Here is a 19,322-nt window from a genome sequence, read left to right as displayed (position 1 = left end):
TTTTCAAATCACAGCAGCCTTGCTTTCTTTCTGGCTTTCTTTGAGTGGAAATAGATGGAACGTTACTTCAGTAACCATAAGGAGTTTCTGGCTTTCTTTGAGTGGAAATAGATGGAACGTTACTTCAGTAACCATAAGGAGGTGTTACTTTTCTTTTGAAAGGAAGCCAGTGTAAGCATTTTATACTTTTCCAAGAAGACCATTAAAAAAAAAGAAAGATCACTTAGGTTGTGTGTTTGTTTTATTATTGTATATTAAAGATATATCATACACTTATGTTTGAGTTCATATTTTAAACTTAAGATGATGTATCTTAACTTTAAAAAGTGAACTTTTCAAAAATATCAAATGTTTATTTTGTAATCGTAAACTAGCAGAAGTTGTGTTTAATTTGCTGTTTTTCTCTAAGAACACTGTGTATACAGTTGTATTTTAAAAATTGTTAAATTGACTATTACAAAGGTCAAAGTCTCTTCTCAAAATGCAAAACCAAATTTTGACAGCTATCTTAAAAACAAACAGAATGAACCAGAGTCCAAAGAAATGCTTGTCTAGTTAGTCTACAGTGTTGACAATTGTTTATTGCTCTGAAGAAATAACACTTTTTAGGCCTGGAACTTCTGTCACAGTTTAGCTTGATATTATGGATTGACTTAAATCCACTGCTTAGGATTCTGTTTTATTTGATTTCGTAAAAGTATATAATTTGAGCACCTTTTTGGGAGGGATGAGTAGATTTCATGAGCTACCTTGGCAACTAATGAGGTGCTTTCATAGCAGTTAATGTGCCTATCTGTGTGCTGTGTTATTGCTCAGTTGTGTCTGACTCTTTGTGACCCCATGGACTGTAGCCTACCAGATTTCTGTCCATGGAATTCTCCAGGCAAGAGTACTGGAATGGGTTGTCCTTCCTTTCTCCAGGGTATCTTGCTGACCCAGGGATCGAACCTGGGTCTCTTGCATTGCAAGCAGATTCTCTACCATCTGAGCCACAGGGAAGCCCCATGTGAATATTTGTAGGTTAATAAACTTTTGTAAAAATCTTTTTCTTAATTAGAAGGTCATTATAAAATATTAACTGTAAAAATTCAAGTAACACAGAAATATATGAAACAGGATACAAAGAAAGGACCCTGTAATTCAACCCCTGTGATTTTGATTCTTTCAGATTTCTTTTTCTGTAAGATGTTAGTAATGATGATGTATTTTATTTAAAAAACAATTATTCCCAGATAAAATATGTCTGCCACTTGGGGCCATCACTTTACAGTTCTTCACCAGTGCAAGTGCTTGGTCCTGTGGCTTTGCCACAATTGATTGCCCTGTTCATAACTGATCAACACTTAGGTTTTTATTTTTTCCTTTTGCAGTTAGCATTTCTGTGAGTATTCTTCATACACATCTTTTGAGTAAGTTTGAAGGAAAAGTTTCTAGAAACAGTATTACTAGGTCAAGAGGATATGTGTCTATAATATTTTAATAGATGTTAACAAATTGACCCCCAAAAGTTTTTTGTTTACACTCTTTACCAACTGATAATAGTAGTGTCTATTTCTCTGGTTCTCCCAACATAAAATGTTAATCTTTGTCAGTGTGATAGGTAAAATATTATTGCAATTTGCTTGCCTTCCTTTTTTCAGCAAAACTAAGTATCTGTTGTTTGTTTGTATTTCTTTTATGAGTTGGCTGTTATGGGCTCGGATCTTTTAAAATTGGGTTGAACTTTTTCTTATGATTTTTAAGGACTTTTTATATATTATAAATATTAGATTTAAATTATCTGTTCTGCAGATTTTTTTCTCCCCATTTTGATGTTATTTCTGATACATTTTGGTTGTACAGGAGTTTTGAATGTATATGTAGTTAAGTTAGAGTTTCTTCCTTTGATTTTTGTGTTTCTTTAAGGCTGACAAAGCCTTTCTCCACTTCAAGATTATAAATTACCCCTCTTTCCTTCTAGTTCTGTCTTCATTATGTTTTAACGTCATTTACCCTATTAGGAATTTCCTGTCGTATAAAGAGTGAGTGGGGAGATTTTGTTTTTGATTTTTTTTCTGTCGTTTTAGCATCATTCACTAAATGATGAATCTGTGAGCAACTTGGGAGTGGCATACCTCTGTTTTGCCAAAATGAGCAGAATTGGCTTGTCTGGTGGTCATGGAGCAGGCTCAGCACCTGCACACAGAGCTTGCGCTTCTCCTGAGACCGAGGTCCCGGGACTGTCCCGTCTCCACTTCAGCCCCTGCTGCCCTGTGGCCTTCAGCGCCACATCCACTCGTGGGAGCCAGGCTTCACAGCAGCTGTGCTGCCCCAGCTTATGGAAACCACGGCTTTATTCTTTGTTCTGCTTCTTAATTTTTCTTTTCTTTCTTTTTTTTTCCCAACGATAGAAGTGATCTTATTTACCTCTCATAGGACCCTTACTGAATTAGGTACTTGAGTTGGCCTCTCATGGACAAGCAGGACTCTGGTTACCTGCCTTACAGGCTGTGTTGGGTGTTTTTGTGGTCCTACCAACTTTTGTCCTGTGACTATATTAATTCTGCTTCTGATCTGTAGGATTTTAGTGGAACTGCAGATTAAGAGGGGATGATTTACACTTACAGCACCCTTCAGATTCAGACCAGAGTTGGGTTCTTAACAGTTACAGTACTAACTAGATTTATAGATCTGTGATCTCACTCAGGAGCTTAGATGCAGGGAGGAGCTTTAAGGTCCCAATATCCTGACATTGCCCTTCACGTGTTACCTGTTCTCTGTGAAATGCTATATATGCCCCCATGTCCCGCCCAGAGGATGCTTGTAGGATGATGACATCTTTCTGTTCTCAAGTGAGCTCAGAGCAGGAGCCTAGGCGGAGCTTCTCCTCTAGAGATGGTGGCTCTGCAGCACACATATTCAGCACTAGAACAGGAAATAATCTGCAGTCTGGTCTGAACCACTCTTGTATTCCTTAGCTCCCAAGACCTTGATTAGCTGCTTTTATTAACTGTAAAAGTCTTTGTTTCAAGACCTCATCAGGATGTTTGATTTCTGACCACCCTTTCCTCCTCTAGCCACCCTTCTAATCCTTCCAACCCCTGTTAGGAGCTCACTTCTACTGTGAGCTTTTCTTGACCTAAACTTGATACTTAACCTCATTCCAGTTTTCTCTTCAGTACTTCCTTCACATGAAAGCAGTCTGAAATTAAGTTATGTACACTATCATTTTCACCAGAGGGCTAGCTAATTTAAAACTTGGTGTATCATCTTGTCTCTGCTGAAATCGTGAGGAATGTGAGTACTTTCAGAAATCACCCTCAGCTTTTCCCTGGAGTTGGGTGGCAGCCGATACTTTCTTTCCTACACTTTAGACGTGAGACAGTCCTTATTGTTTTTACTCGGAAAAGCTAAAGGATATTAGACAATATCAACAGTTCATTGTGTCTCTGGCTTGAATTGAGTGGACCAACCAGGATCCAAGAATATTTTTAACTTGGCTAACCGGGTGTATTTTTTTCCCCTTACTATACGGAAGCTGGACTTAACCCTCCTAATGTAAAGACTGTTGAGAGTCTGGATGGCTGTGGCCATGCCCTTCGGGATGTCCCACTGTAAGAGGGGGAGTCATACCTGCCTCCTAGGGTAGTGGTGAATTTTAAAGAAGTTAACTTTGGTAAAGTCTCTAGCACAGTGCTCGGCACGTAGTAGGGTGTGTTAATTTCTTTCCCTTCCCTGCAGGCCACTCACCTGCTCTTCCCTCTACGATTTTCCATAACACAGTTTTTACTTGGAACCAGCCTTCTGCCAAGAGTCTCAGTTTGGTTGTGTACTCCTACAACTACTATTTTTGGCTTGACTTCCCTCTCCAGCTCCCAGTGGTCCAGCCACACAGTCGCCTATTGTACCAGCTGGTTGATGTAAGTCTATCCATCCTCAGAGGAACCTGGTCACTTACCAGTAAGCTGTGTTTCTCTGAAAATGTAGCATCCTTGATAACTCATGTAGTCATTTTCTTTCTTTCTTTACCATCATTGATGGATTACCTGCAACAGCTTCCTTGTGTGATCCTCAAGTTGGACCTAGAATTAGAGAATTTCATTGGTTGATGTATAGGTCTCCTAGTGAGATCCTGAGCCCAAGGCTTTGATCAGGTAAAAGGCTGTGGAGACCCAGGAGGTCAAAGTCCTATTCAGTCTTCTGAGTGACATGAGACTTTGGTAACGTAAACTGTCAAGGATGATACATTTTCAAAGAAAAAAAGTTACTGGTAAGTAACTGGAATTTTTCAGTAATTTTCCTGTAAGTCAATGAATAAGAATTCCCAAACTTGTTTTACCAGCAAATGCTTTTGCATTTGAATATTATTTCATAAACAAAAGGGATATGGTTTTTAGTTAATAGTTAAAGAATGGGATAGTTTCTAGGGATAATGCTTAGATAACGAGGTGGGTATAGACCTTCAATTTGTTACTTAGGTTTTCTTGTAGCTTTAAAAGAAATGGAAGTCGAACTCTGCATTGGGGAAAAGTCAGCAAATGCAGTCGGTTCATTCCGGGAACATTTTTTGAGTGCCTACTCTTTTTTGAGACACTGTGCTGAGTATTGTTGCGAGACAGATGTAGCACCACGCTCTGCCCTCAGAGAGCTTATTTCCAGCCCCTTGGTAACACTTAGGACTGAGAATTGAGGTCTAGGTGAGGGGTGTGGCAGGTGTGGGGTGGGTACCCAGTGCTGCAGTCTTTGCCATCTTATTTTCTGTGCTTCTCTAAATTCTTTCTGTTCACGGAGACGTGCCCTTGTTCAGTGGACTCAGCATCTTCAGGACACTGGAGCAGACCGGCGGGGCGGAGCTCACCCCACCCCCCCCACCCTCCGCCCCTTCTGGTGGTTGAGTAGGACACGCAGCTCTCTCTCCTCCTGTGAGTGTGTCCTTGGGTTTGTCAGAGTTGGAGAGGCAGCCGCTCCCCCTTGTCCCCCAGGCTTTAAAGGGGACCAGTCTTCAGAATTAAAGTCACTGAATTAATTTGCCTCCACCACGTGTAAAACAAAACTCAAAAACTCCCAATTTGTTTTGCAAGGAATGAAATTGTTTTGAACTTAAAACCTCTGGACAGTGTATATCACTTTATTCTGTAGTTACAGCCACTCCTTGCCCCACTGTTAGCTGATTAAGTAACTTAAGAAGAAGGAATGAAGACGTGGTAGGAAGAGGGGAAGAGGAGGATGTGGGGGAGAAGATGCTCGGCGTATAGCACCTCGTGCACGAGCATCCGGGAAGGGCTGGAGCGCACGGATGAGGCTCCCGGGTGTAGCAGCAGACTGAGGCTTCCATCCTGGCTTGGCAGTTGACTATCTTTCTGACCAGGCCAAGTTATTTAACTTCTTTGAACCTCAGTCTCCTCCTCATCGTGCAATCGCGATGCTAAAGGCTAAGATGAGGAGTGGTTATGATAATGCATATGAAGCACTTAGCACAGTGCCTGCAACATAGTACGTGCTCAATAAATGTTAACTGCTCTTATTTTTGGACGGATGCATGAGGAATTGCTTCAGAGGCCAAGGGAGGAACCGGGGAAAGATTGCGGGTTCTGGAGCTTAGTCGACTGTTCACACTGTCTTACTTACTCGAGCCATGAGCTCTCTAGTGTTACCTTTGATCTTTGCCCTTTTGGAAAGCAAATTAATGGGTTAACCACTGTCACAGTTTTTCCTAACTGCTCTATCTTTAAACCTTCCCTTCCACTGAGGAAGGAACTGTTTTTGTGCCGGGTGACTGTGACTATCGGAAGATTGTTCCCCTGGCCCAAGGACATGCTGAGGGCCAGGTGGGCCTGGAGGCCAAAGACTTCCACTCTGATTTCACCAAATCTAGCCCTGCTATTTTAAAATCTTCTTAGATGAAAATGAAACATATAATAATCATGTGTGTCGAATAGATATGACTTTTTTGGTTTCATTTTACTACTTCAATTCTACTTCTTTTTGCTCTGTTTTCATGGATTATTTGTCAAGGGCATTTTTGAGATGGCTCCGGAGACCTGACCATTGGGTATCGGAGCTCCTTAAGAGAAGCTGAATTCCTAGACAGGGTGAAGTGCTGTGGTCTTTGGACACAGATCTTTACCGTATTTCATCAAGTCAAAGATGCAAACTTTTAAACATTTTAACATCTGAAACTGGCATGCATCTTAGAGTCACTATGATAAAATATTGTGTTATAGTTTAATTGGCAACATTATTTTCTTAATGATGCAGAAGGTAATGGTGTGCTTTAAAATTCATGTCATCATAAATTGGATGAAATACGGTATAATATTTCAGGGGAATATATGTACTTAACTGGTATTAGAGATGTGGTATCCTGACAGTGTGTGTATTGGGTAAGAAGAGGGGCTCCAGAGTCAGACTTTCTGGGCTTAAATTCTAGCCCTGACTCGTGTATGACTTCGGGCCAGTTATGTATCCTTTCTCTCAGTTTTCTCCCCTGTAAAATGGGCACTAAGGATAGTCCCCATCTTACAGCGCTGTGATGAGGACTGAATATGAGACATGTAAGTGTTTAAAATAGTGCCTAGCACATAGAAAGTGCTTAATGACATTAGCTATTATTATTAATAATTTAGGGATTACACTTCTGCAGAATTGATTTGAATCCATTTTGTTGTGATTGAAACTCACATCTGCTACCTTCAATATTTGTGTATCATCTGATAATATCAGCAGACACTTGGCTTTTTAAAAAGGGAAGGTAAAGATAAAGGTGAATCCAACAAGTTTCTAAATTCTTATTTAGTAAGACTGTGTTATTGTTGCACGTAGTTGAGATGTAAACAAAATTAAGCAGTGAGGTAGGAAATTTACGGTGAAAGCAAAGAGCAGTTAATCTGAGGCCAACATAAATATAATATTTGATTCTTAGTGGTACTGGTAAATATGGGAGGTGTTGGAAGGTTTTGAAAATTTTCAAAATCTGAAGCTCTTTTGGTCACTAAGTAAAAGAGGAGAGAATGCTTTTTGGTTTTTACCAACTTAGTGTCTCAGGTAAAGAAATTTACTTTTCAAAATGATGTAAGTAGGCAGCATCTCTTTATAATGACTGAGGCTCAGGTTGTCCTTTTATTCTTATGAGTCAGTTTTATTTTTTCTGTTCTAGTGTTCGGTGACCAGTGACTTGGATTTCCCAACACAAGTCATCCCATTAAAGACTCTGAATGCGGTTGCCTCAGTACCCATAATGTATTCTTGGTCTCCTCTGCAGCAGAATTTCATGGTATGTAAATAATGTGTCTTCTTATTTGGTAATTACTTCTTTTAACCAAAGCGTAATTTTCATGTCAAGGTAAGTCAAGATTTTGTTGTTGTTCAGTCATTAAATTGTGTCTGACTCTTTGCAACCCCATGGACTGCAGCACGCCAGGCTTCCCTGTCCATCACCAACTTCTGGAGCTTGCTCAAACTCATGTCCTTCGAGGTGGTGATGCCATCCAACCATCTCATCCTCTGTCGTCCCCTTCTCTTCCTGCCTTCAGTCTTGCCCAGTATTAGGGTCTTTTCCAGTGAGTCAGTTCTTTGCATCAGGTGACCAAAGTATTGGAGTTTCAGCTTCCGATGAATATTAGGACTGATTTCCTTCAGGATTGACCAGTTTGATCTCCTTGCACTGCAAGGGACTCTAAAGAGTCTTCTCCAACACCATAGTTCAAAAGCATCAATTCTTCAGTGCTCAGCTTTCTTTATAGTCCAGCTCTCACATCCATTCATGACTACTGGAAAAACCATAGCTTTGATTAGACGGCAGAGTTTGTCTTTGTTGGCAGAATAATGTCTCTGCTTTTTAATATGCTGTCTAGGTTTGAAGCCTAGCTTGAAGGATTCTGAGCATGTTTTTGCTAGCATGTGAAATGAGTGCAATTGTACAGCAGTGTGAACATTCTTTGGCATTGCCTTTCTTTGAGATTGGAATGAAAACCAACCTTTTCCAGTCCTGTGGCCACTGCTGAGTTTTCCAAATTTGCTGGCATTTTGAGTATAGCACTTTAACAGCATCATCTTTTAGGATTTCAAATAGCTCCGGTAGAATTCTATCACATCCACTAGTTTTGTTCGTAGAAATGCTTCAAGATAGTATAAGTAAAAATAACTATCGAAATGGGAACACTTGGAGTAATTTTTTAAACCAATTACTATATATATTTTTAAGCCTTTTCAGTGTTGATGTTGCTTTTAGTCCTTTATAAGTTTTTTTTTTTTTTGCTTTTATTTACTCCTTTTAAGTTAAAATATTCTCCGAAGGTAAAGTATTAAGCAAAAACCATACCTGGGATTTAAAATATATTTAAAAGATGAAGCTTCTAGTTCTTGCTCTTAAAGATGTTAGTATCCTGCAATCTCAGTCTGACTTTGAGATTTTGTTAAGTGAGAACTTACTATTTAAAACAGTTTTAGGCAGCATGTTATTAAATGATAATGTATGCTATGAAATAGTCTCAGTATAAGGTTAGTTATTTTTCCACAATAGCTTTTGTTATGAAATGCTAGTATTTAATTCTTTATGGAAGTAGGATGAAGGAGAGGAGGGAACAAAAGAGAAGTTAAAGTGTGCATTCTTGACTTGTGTTGTTAAGTTAAAAATACATAGTTTTATTACTTACTTGATACATAAAATAATAGGGCTATTGAAATCTTGATGGAAGTCCTTGGTGAGCCTACTTTAGAGAACTGCCTGCTAGATTTCTCAATAAATAGGTGTTTCTAACATCCTCAGTAACTTTTCTTAGTGGAGGCTTAAAGGTAAACTTGAGATTCTCTTTTGCCATTGCGTAGATTTGTGTATTTAAGGCTTTATTCAAAAACATTTGGTTTGAGAATCATGTTGCAAGAACTTCTGAGAGGGCTCATATTTTCATAGACTGAAATTCTGAAAGAATATAGTGTTTCACACTTGGCAGTAAATTTTTTAACCATTTGAAAACACTGAGGTATGGTCAGTTTATACGGTTGTGTTAGTCTCAGGTGTACAGCAAAGTGATTCCTTTGAGGATTCTTTTCCCTTATAGATTATTACAAGATATTGCGTATAGGTCCCTGTTGTTTTATGGATAATCATGTGTATCTGTCAGCCCTCCCATTGTAATTCATCTCCTCCTCCAAAGTTGTCAGTATTATTTATGAATCAGCCTTGGCTTTTGCTAGTGATGAAAGCCAGATTAGGCAGACTCTTCTTTTTTATGGCTAGGGTATGTCCTGCAGTGCAAAGGTTATATGGATATAATTGGGAAGACAAAAAATAGCCAACTGTCATTTAATTTTGGCTTGTGTCCAAAATGATGAACTTTTCCAGTTTTAAATGGGGTTTAGTGCCGGTGAGGTGTGCTGGCAGCTAGGCTCAGGAGTCGTCTGAGGTTGACTCTGAATAGAGCAGCACATCAACACCGACATTTTCATTTTATACCCCCTGTGCCCTTGTCCTCCCAGTTTGCCTTTTCTTTGTTTGTCTAAGGTACCGTGATCTTTGTGAACTCTGCACCTGTCCTAAATTTGTTATGTAGGAATTATTTGAAAAACTCCCTGTGTTTTCCTGTTTCCTGTCTGCTCCTACCTGACAGCTCCTGTGTGTCCTGGCCTTTTCCCAGCCTATTCCTCTGTGTCAGTCATGGGCCAGCCTGAGGCACCTCACACTTAAATTGTTGCCATTTCTTCTCTTCAATCTTGGCCAGTCTGTTCTGTTATCACAATTTCTTTCTAAAATTCTGTTTTTAATCAATACCTTGTTCAAAGGCCTCTTCAGACTGAGACCTATCCTTTTTTTAAATTGGTCTCCTTATTTAGATATGGACTGCAGAAAGGTTGTGTCTTTATAATTACTCTTCAACATTTTTTATTGAAAGTTCTCTTCCCCCAATAACGTCAGCTTCCTGTTCCTTGTTTTCTTGAAGTCCTGTGTCCTCTCTGAACTTTCTTTGACTGGCTCTTTCCTGCCCAGCCAGCACCCTCTTTCTTTCCTGGTGTCTTCCAAACCCCGGTATAAACTCATCTGTCATCCTTATTAGCACTATCAGGTTTGATGTGTCTTGTTCATAGTGTTGAAACATTTTGTGATTGTAGAATGTTCCTATTTTATGAATGAGAGTAAATCCTTTGGGCATAACCTGTAATGAACCATCCATATTTTACATGCCTAGAATTTATTATGTTGACTGTCGATAAGTTGATCAAGTGAAGTTTGGAAGTCCTCACTTAGTTTTTTTCCTTTTGAGGCATTGTTATTTATGGTTGGCTTTGATAAGCTGTATTTTGTCGACCCTGAGATGCTTTTAAATGTCTGAAGCAGGAACACGTCTTCAAACGGTTGATGGGCTACACCATAACTTGTGGCGTGTTCCTAGAGGGACATGAAGTAATGATAAATTGTAGTGATTGATTCTGTAATAGAGTATTTTTTCTTAAGTTTTTTTCCTATAAACAGTTTTCTCAGATATTGATGAGAAGCATCATTTATTTCTTTGTAGCTTTTAGAGTTTGCTCCTATTTTAGATCTGGAGAACTGGGTATGGACATCTGCTTAGGAAAAAAAAAATAATTTCAGTTATATTACATTTCCTTTTTAAAAAATGTTGGTACTTAGGATGTGTCTACTTTTTAAATGTATTTATTTATTTCACTTTTAGGTGGAAGATGAAACTGTTTTACATAACATTCCATACATGGGGGATGAAGTTTTAGACCAGGATGGGACTTTCATTGAAGAACTAATAAAAAATTACGATGGAAAAGTACACGGGGATAGAGGTGAGCCATGTGTTTATTCTCTTGGAAAAAGGGCCAGAGAATTGATATTTTGATTTGTTTTTTCAAATGTCAGTATGAAAAAGATTTTTTAAAAACTAAAACTGCTGGATTGGCCTGGGCTAAAATTTTAAGTGTTTTCTCTATCTGTTTTTAAATTGAAGGGTTGTATATGCCACTTGGAAATTATGCATAGTTGGTTATCAAAAAACTGTCAATCACATGCAAATTAAATAGAATTGTTTGAATGTATATAGATTTTAAGGTTCTTTAGCAATGAAATGGGTTAGGATTAGGGCCCTGCTTATGTAACAAGGGCTCCAAAAGGCCTTGTGATCAAAATGACTTTCTCTGCTAGGCCACCACAGGACCTGAAGTCCTGTCATTAGGACCACAGCTTCGTGTGTTAACAGGAGACTCGTGCGTTAACAGGAGACCTGTTAAAGTGCCTGGCAGGAGGGTGGCATGTAATAGCCTCTCGTCCCCTCACGAGTGGACAGCACAGTCTGGTGGATACAATGTTCAGAGAGAGGCGAAAGCCGTGTTTAGTTTCTGGAGAATTAGGCTGTGGTTGCTGGCACTGGAAACTTGTGAAAATGACAGGTGTCGAGGGTAAATTCTACTTCCAGCTTTGCCTTAGGCCAGTCCTGGAAATGACCTTTCTCCCCAATTTTATAATAATTACGGTGTTGTAGTGCCGATTGATAGGCTCCAGTTGTTTCTTACAAATTAGAAAAAAAGCATGGTATACTTTTGTGTATTTCTGATATTTGATTTGATGAATTTCAGAATGTGGGTTTATAAATGATGAAATTTTTGTGGAGCTGGTGAATGCTCTTGGTCAGTACAATGATGATGATGACGATGATGACGGAGATGATCCTGATGAAAGAGAAGAAAAACAGAAAGATCTAGAGGAGAGTCGAGAAGGTACATCTGTCTTGTTAGGTTTGTGTGTAGCCATATCAGCGTTTTTCAAAAAAATAGAATACAGGTAAACTTTTCTTCTTTTTTCTTCTGTTAAATATCACATCAGGGGGAGTATAATCAAAATTCAAATACTGTTTGTAGCATTTCATCCTGCACTTGTGAGTCTTTTATTTCCCTTGGCTAGCAAAAGAATGTACAGTTTTTGGGTTTCCCTGGACAATTATCTTAATTATTGTAATATGTAACATCAGTCTTTGACTATGTGCAGGTTATGTGCTTGTCAATTTATATCACTTTATATGTGTATAGACATTTAATCCTCCTAATATTGCATATGGAATAAGGTGGATTTTATCCTCAGATCCACTTCATAGTTGAGATGGATTCAGTGAGGTGAAGTAACTTAAGATCACAGCATTGGGAAGAAAGAGAACCCAGAAAATTCTGTGTTGGAAACCAGCTCTGACTGACCCCAGGGCACATGCTCTAACTTGTATACTAATTACGGATTACCAGAGAAATTAGAGGGTCCCAACTTAGAGCCGGGGTTGGAAGAGACTTGACATGAAGTCAGCATAGAAGAATTTTGGGGAAAATTGTAGTTTCAAAGAAGCGTACCGTTCTCATAATCGGTGCCTTAGTGATCATGTGGGCCCTGGTTTACAGATGACACATGCAGGTGGGTCGGTGACAGGATAAGGTCACAGCAGCAGTCAGTGGCTGAGCTGGGATCAGAGCCTGGGTTTTTCTGCCTCCCGGTACACTTGAAACTTTGCATATTTGATTTTGAGTTTTGTCTGACCCACCAGCATTCCAGATACTTGTAAAATAGGTTAGAAGTGAGAGAGACACAGAGTTGATAATTTCTTGAGAAATCAGCATTGTTAAGTGTAGACAAAATGAAACATTGGTGAGCTTGTTCACGTTCATTCTTTTCCCCTTTTGCATTTCCCTGTTCAGATAAAGAAAGCCGTCCACCTCGGAAATTTCCTTCTGATAAAATTTTTGAAGCTATTTCCTCAATGTTTCCAGATAAGGGCACAGCAGAAGAGCTAAAGGAAAAGTAAGATTTGTTCTTTTGAGATGGTCTTGCTGTGTGTGGTATGTCAGTCACCATTCTGGTTTATTAGAAACGGAGCTAATATAGCTGATGAACCCGCTGCTCTTTGTGTTCAGTGTCTGCAAGATACTTGAACTAATACGTGTGTGTATCTGTGGTACCCTGGGCTGCATTTATCATAGATGGAAGAAGTGTGCACACATGCACACACACACAATTTATAGGAGTGTGTGTAAGAGGAAATTTCTCTGGACACCCATTGAAATTTTACGGTCATGGCTGTTTCGTTTTAATGAATATAATCACATTATTCATGACAGAGCTAAATGACATCTGTGAATGTTTCTTGATATACCATGTGTAATGTTTAATTGGCTCTTCATCTAAATAAAGATTGCTATAGGCTAGACCCTTTTCTGTGTTTTAGGCTAGATAAAAATATCAAAAATAATACATAGAAAGCTTGTAGAAACTTTTATGTTCAAGAATGTGGTTCTGGTTTCACCCTCATGTGACTTTCTTTCGGTTGATGTCAGGTACAAAGAACTCACAGAGCAGCAGCTCCCGGGTGCGCTTCCTCCTGAGTGTACCCCCAACATAGACGGACCAAACGCCAAGTCTGTCCAGAGGGAGCAGAGCTTGCATTCATTTCATACGCTTTTCTGTAGGCGATGTTTTAAATATGACTGCTTCCTACATCGTAAGTGCAGTTATTGTACGTTTTCATTTTCTATCTTCGTTATGGAATTATGTGTTAAATCAGCTTGGAAAGTGTTGTCATTTATTACCACTAGGATCTGTCATTTAATCTTACAGTTATGACTGAAAAATATGTTAGAATCAAAGTATTGGTATTTTTTAATTTGTTGCTTGAGGTTGCTCTGAAGTCTTTTTGCACATGTTAAGTTGGGACTACTGTCTCCCCTCACTCAGAATACAGGCCAGTAATTTTTCCATAAATATTAACCTCATGGTGGTTTTGTGATAAAACTCACTGTGCACCAGCTGATAGCCCGGAGCAGCATTCTCCACGCTGATGAACAGGTTTTGTCAAATAAGAAATTGGCTAAAGGGAATTCCCTTTTGGTTCAGTAGCTGGGACTCCACGCTTTCACTGCCAAGGGTACTAAGATCCCACAGGCTGCTAAAAAGGTGTTTATGTATCTATTCTTGTCTGTTGAGTGTTAAGTCTGGTGTTCGGAGTTGGGAAGAGGGTCCTCTAAGTTGATTTTAAAAACACCTGCATTTGAATACAGGTAAAGCATATAATGTTCTTAATGAAATTTATATATATGATACTACTTTATTTTTTCTGATTCTGCTGGAGAATGAGGTTTCTTAGTAAATTTTCCAGGTTTAAGTATAATTTAAAGAGTACTAGCGACTTTGGAGGCATGCGTTGTGAAAATACATTTCATACCTCCTGGTTCTGAATAAGAAGAGTTTGCTTAATACAAGTTAGCTTTTTCTGTATTAGACTTTTGTGCAGCTGGCCATCTGTGGCGTAACACCTGTGTCCATGTGCTAAGTAGGCTCATGTTGCTTTGTCCTTTTAGAGTTTCTGGGTCCGCCTTTTGTAGTTTCTTCCCTCTGTCCAGTGGTACCTCTTGTGTTAATTAGCCTGCCCAAGCAACTGGATCTTGCCTTGTTTTGAATTTTTGCTCTATCTACTTATGTTTTCTATAGCACATAATTTGTTATGTGGTGTGTATCTTGGTCTGGAAATAGTCGTGTGTGTGAACTATGAGTGGTTTAGTTACCTTAAGTTAGAAAGCCTTGAAGTAGACTTTCAGAGTTATCATTGTATCTTCCACGTCCTTGCTGTTGTTATCCACACTCCCAGTGTAGTTTACATGGATGATTTGACAGTTTTAATAGTTGCAGAAGCCAGCTATTTGTTACCCTGGCCATTATAGAGTTATGAGATACCTTACTTGGGCTTGGCAGCCTTGTTTTCAGAACACAACCCATGAAGTAATTGAAATGAAGTGAAGTGAAAGTCACTCAGTCGTGTCCAACTCTTTGCGACCCCATGGACTATACAGTCCATGGAATTCTCCAGGCCAGAATACTAGAGTGGATAGCCTTTCCCTTCTCCAGAGGATCTTCTCAACCCAGGGATCGAACCTGTCTCCTGCATTGTAGGCAGATTCTTTACCAGCTGAGCCACAAGGGAAGTTGTCTTTAATTGCATTTAATTCCCCTTTACTTACACATGATCATTTTATAAAATATTGTCCAGTTCTTGCTTAAGAATACCATAAATTGCATTCAGATATCACTATAGCAAGAAAATTGGTAGGCGCCCTTCTTGGAATCAGTGGAACGTTCCCTCCAACTTGTTGACAGCTATAGCATTTGATAACCCTTTTTGTTGTACAAATGAGCCAAGGTAGGAGGATACTCCTTTTAAACATTATCATGGGAGTTATTTTCTTGTGCTCTTCCAGTTTTGAGTGATTTGGATGAACCTTGAGCCTGCTCATCATGCCATCCTTCAGGCTGGGGAGAGGACGAGATGGGGGCTGTGCTTACTGGGCTGGCCTTCCTGGCCTGGCGGCTGTGCTGCGGGCCGCTGTGCCTCCTGCTCACCCTCGCTCATCCCACTGCAGCCCTAACAGTTCTGCAGGCGTACACTGACTCTGACAAGAGATGACACGCTATATGTTTTTCTTGGGTAGAAGTCATTAAATAAATGACTACACATACCTGTTAAATATAGCATTTTGTGCTTTTTGTTCTTTGTATGATGGAAATAACACAGTCTTGAGGATTAAATTTATTACTTACTATGTGCAAAAATACTTCAAATAATAGCACCTGGCTTGTGTTTTTAGCTATTTTTTTTTAAGTCATCCTTCACATGCGTGTATTTCAGAATAGCATTCAAAGCTGTCCAGAAAAGTCTCCCTACCTCCTGCCCCCACCCTCACTCTCTTGTAAGGGAACTCCTTCCGCTTCTAGTTCTTCTGTGTCTTTCTGTAGTTTCTTCCGGCAAATATTGTACACACACATTCTTTTTCCAGCAACCCTGTTCACGTGGTGCCTTCGTGCTCAGGCTTTCCCCCTCTGGACTCAGGTTTGCAGATTTATTCCTGTCTGGACAGCTGCACCGTCCTCTCCCGTGTCAGACCCTGTCCCCGAAGGTCAGCACTGTGGGAACGGTGCACAGTGAATTGCCCTGCGTGGTGGGCCTGTGCGTTCTCCCCCACGAGCGTGGGTTAACCTGGGCCGCTGTGCGCAGGCACTGCCCCGCAGCCTGCCGTATGGGGGGCATCTGCCAGGTTAAAGCTCCATCAGCAGAGCGGCACTGCCAGTTTCCCCAGAGCCCAGCCACTAGAGTGTGTTAGACAACAGACTTTGATCTTATTGACTGAATCAGAAAAATGGTTTCTAGCACAATGTAATTTGCATTTCTCTGCATGATTAAGAGATTTGTGTTTTATTTTCTCTGAACTATTTTTATCCTTTTGGCTTTGATGGTCTTTTTGATATCCTGAAGTTCTTCATATAGTCAGGGAATTAGTTTTTTTGTGATGAGTTGCAGTTGTTTTTTCCCGTTTGGTAAAAATCCTGTAGCAAACTTAAAAAAAACAAAACGTTTAGAAATAGTTAAATCTATCATTTGGCTTTCCCTACTCCCAAGATTTTAAAGGGTGTCTCACCTTTTTCCTTAGTACGTTTTAGACTTTTTTTTTTTTTTTTTAAACATCTCTCCCTTTGATCCATTTGGCGTTTGCTCTGTCAGGATTTTAGCTCCAGCTCACCCTCCCATCTCCAGGGCTGCTGTTTCCCCACCGTCCACAGGTCCCTCTGGGGCTGCCTGGAGCTGCAGTCGGTCCTGGTCAGCACAGGGGCTGGGCTCTGCTTCTGGTCCCAGGGTCCTGTTCCTTGAGGCTGTCTGTCAGGGGGCTCCTTGCCATTCTCGTTTTTTCTATGTAAATTTTAGAATGAGTTTGTCTAAATTAAAAAGAGTCTAGGTATGTTTATTGGAATTGCATTAAATTTATATTACCTAAGGTAAAACTCACATTTTAAAGGAAGGGTTCTATCTAACTGTCCAATAACTCTCCTTTTGTTCTTTAATTTCCTTTCAGATTTTCTTCCCGTAGCTCAAGTAAAATGATTGTTGCTGTAACTTTTTGTTGTCTAGTTGCTAAGTCGTGTCCAGCTCTTTTGCGACTCCATCTACTGTCACTTAGTCCTGACTTAGTGACACCTTCTCTCTTGAGACCAGAGTGTGTGTACATGTGGGTGTACAGACACAAATATGTCTTCTTCTGTGAACTGCGGCAAAATATCAGTCTCTAAACCTAGTGTGTACTGGAGGAGGCATCCAGGCTCAAAGCCCACATGTGTCTTTGGCTCATGATGACCTTGTGTCTGGCCTGAAGTAACTCCTTCCCCTTACGTAGCCTTTACCTTCCATGTGCTCAGCCTTTGTGTTGACATTTTAGGGGCCCTCACCCGCGCCAGTCCAGGGTGAAATCAGTCATATGGTGTCAGAGTCTTGTTCTGGGAAAAAGTAACTCACATACTTGACATGGGACCTGAGTCTTGAATTTCCAGTTTAAAAGCATAACTTTGTTCGTTCGTTCTTTCTCTTCTTTCCTCATCAGTCTGTCGTCATTTCCCCTTTAAGTTCTATGGCTAGAAGTATGGCTTTTTACATACATGCTTTGGAGTGATTTATTTCATGAGTCCGTCGCTTGTTTTCATCCACGTAACTTTTCATCGTGTGTGATTCTGGGTGGGCGTGTCTGGTGTCTGCCTTTGTGCTCTGGGAGCCAGCACCCAGGTTGTCATGTCCAGCTGCTGTGCTTTCATCCTTGGTTAGGGCACCAGTGTGCTGGATTGTCAGTCTCTCTGGTACGTTATTTGGGCATCTTAAGTTTCAAGCACTATATCTTGCCAAAGCCGTTCTATCTGACTACTATTTTTCCCTGCAGAAGTGCTGACTGTAGGCTCCCCCTGGGTTCTTGAAGTGTGTGTGATGTGTAGAAACTGACTTGTAGAATTCCGAGGCTGTCCTCACTGTCTTTGAACCCAGGTTTTTAACAAGTGGTGTCCCAGTCTGTTCCCCCATTTGACAAGCTAGGGGCTGACCTTTCTTTAGAAATCAAGAAGTTGTAGATGTCAGGATTCTTCTGGTGAAAAGAGGACACTGATTTCTGTGTAGAGGATACCTCAGTTGTTTCTATGGAGACATTAAAGACTCAAGTAAATGTTTATAATTAGAGCTCAGGTATTCTGGGAGAGAGCTGAGGAAAATACATGGTGAGTATGCGGTGAGCCTGAAGGAAGTTCCAGAAGGTGAGCCACATGTTAGCAGAAGTGTGATGATGGGTCCTTGACTTTTTCCTTTGGAACAGGAGGAATGAGAAAGTAACTAGTTTATGTTTGGATGTTTTCTGTTTATTTTGCAGCTTTTCATGCAACACCCAACACTTACAAGCGGAAGAACACAGAGACAGCCCTCGACAACAAGCCTTGTGGCCCCCACTGTTACCAGCACTTGGTAAGCACGTGCGGGGGGTTCTGGAGGGAGTGGAGAAGTCTGAATTTTGAGTTTTCGTGAGGTCTGTGAAGTCAGCGGTAAGCTGCTGTTCCCGTACTGTTACTGGCCATACGATAGGCAGAGGTTTCTCAGCCGCGTTTCTTGGGAGCTCGTACCTACTGCACACCCTAGTCCTTTGGTATCTTGCGTTATTCTTTACCAGTGTTAGTCTCTTCAGCAGCGTATGCAGGTCTTTAGGATCCGAGACTCTCGTGCCTTCCGCCAACCTTAGAGCTTGGGAAGCGCAGAGAGCCCGCCCAAACCCCAGAAGCACAGAAGTGTCCGAGCCTTGCTCAGAGCCATCGCCCTTCTGTGAACTGCAGACCTGCTGTAGTTTAGCGCATTAGATGTAGCTCCCAGAGATGAGGGGTGTGTGTGGTGTGTTTTTTTTTTTTTTTTTTTTTTTGTAATGATGGAGAGAAGGTAAGGGTTTAGGAAAATATGAGGTAGAAAAGTTGCTTTTTATGGGTACTATCTTATTTTTACCATTTCCCCTCTTTGAACCAAGCCACTCCTACCTAGGAACTAAGTGGGTATATATTGCCTGTTGGATTTTGGACAGAAGATTCATTGAATGGCACCTACAGAAGGTATCCTATTTTTAAGCAATTTGGTTTTTGTAGAATGAAGTATAAAACTGTTGGCTGCTCTCAAACTTCTCCCTTCTATTGCCACTAAAAATGGAATTCTTGAGCACTGTTGTATAATATTCTTTACAAGGCAGCATTTTATTTGGCTCACCTAAAGTGTGTCTGTGGTCTCTATAATCCGTGCTCTTACCGTTGTTGTATACTTTCCAAGATGGGGTTATTGCGCCTGGCAGCGCAGACTGTGACCCTCACCGCCTGTCCCTCAAGGGCCTTTCATATCTTCCTGGGGCTGTGCATCCCTCACAGGGCAAAAGGGGCAGAAAAGGGACGGATGGAGCATGTGTACGTCTTGTGTTCTTCTTGTATACTTCAAATGCTACCATAGATAAACGAGTGTTAGCTTAAGAAGTCCCGAGAC

The 19,322-nt window shown here is 40.4% G+C and overlaps 1 protein-coding gene across 6 annotated transcripts in view; it reads left to right on the top strand.

Annotated features, from left to right (window-relative positions):
* EZH2 (enhancer of zeste 2 polycomb repressive complex 2 subunit) overlaps positions 1-19,322 on the top strand; it is a 56,648-nt gene that overhangs the window by 28,542 nt on the left and 8,784 nt on the right. For 2 of the 6 annotated variants that reach the window (XM_040260301.1, XM_040260299.1), the window contains exons 4-9: positions 7,136-7,252; positions 10,650-10,770; positions 11,557-11,697; positions 12,658-12,760; positions 13,294-13,457; positions 18,184-18,275. In XM_040260301.1, coding sequence (XP_040116235.1) covers positions 7,136-7,252; positions 10,650-10,770; positions 11,557-11,697; positions 12,658-12,760; positions 13,294-13,457; positions 18,184-18,275 — 738 coding nt within the window. Of the gene's footprint in view, positions 1-3,720; positions 3,900-7,135; positions 7,253-10,649; positions 10,771-11,556; positions 11,698-12,657; positions 12,761-13,293; positions 13,473-18,183; positions 18,276-19,322 lie in introns of all 6 variants that reach the window. The other 4 variants (XM_040260300.1, XM_040260298.1, XM_040260304.1 and 1 more) reach the window with 3 other exon arrangements.

This window comes from Oryx dammah, unplaced genomic scaffold (genome assembly GCF_014754425.2).
Source record: "Oryx dammah isolate SB20612 unplaced genomic scaffold, SCBI_Odam_1.1 HiC_scaffold_18, whole genome shotgun sequence".
Taxonomy (NCBI): Eukaryota; Metazoa; Chordata; class Mammalia; order Artiodactyla; family Bovidae; genus Oryx; species Oryx dammah.
This window is presented reverse-complemented; position numbering and strand designations above follow the sequence as displayed.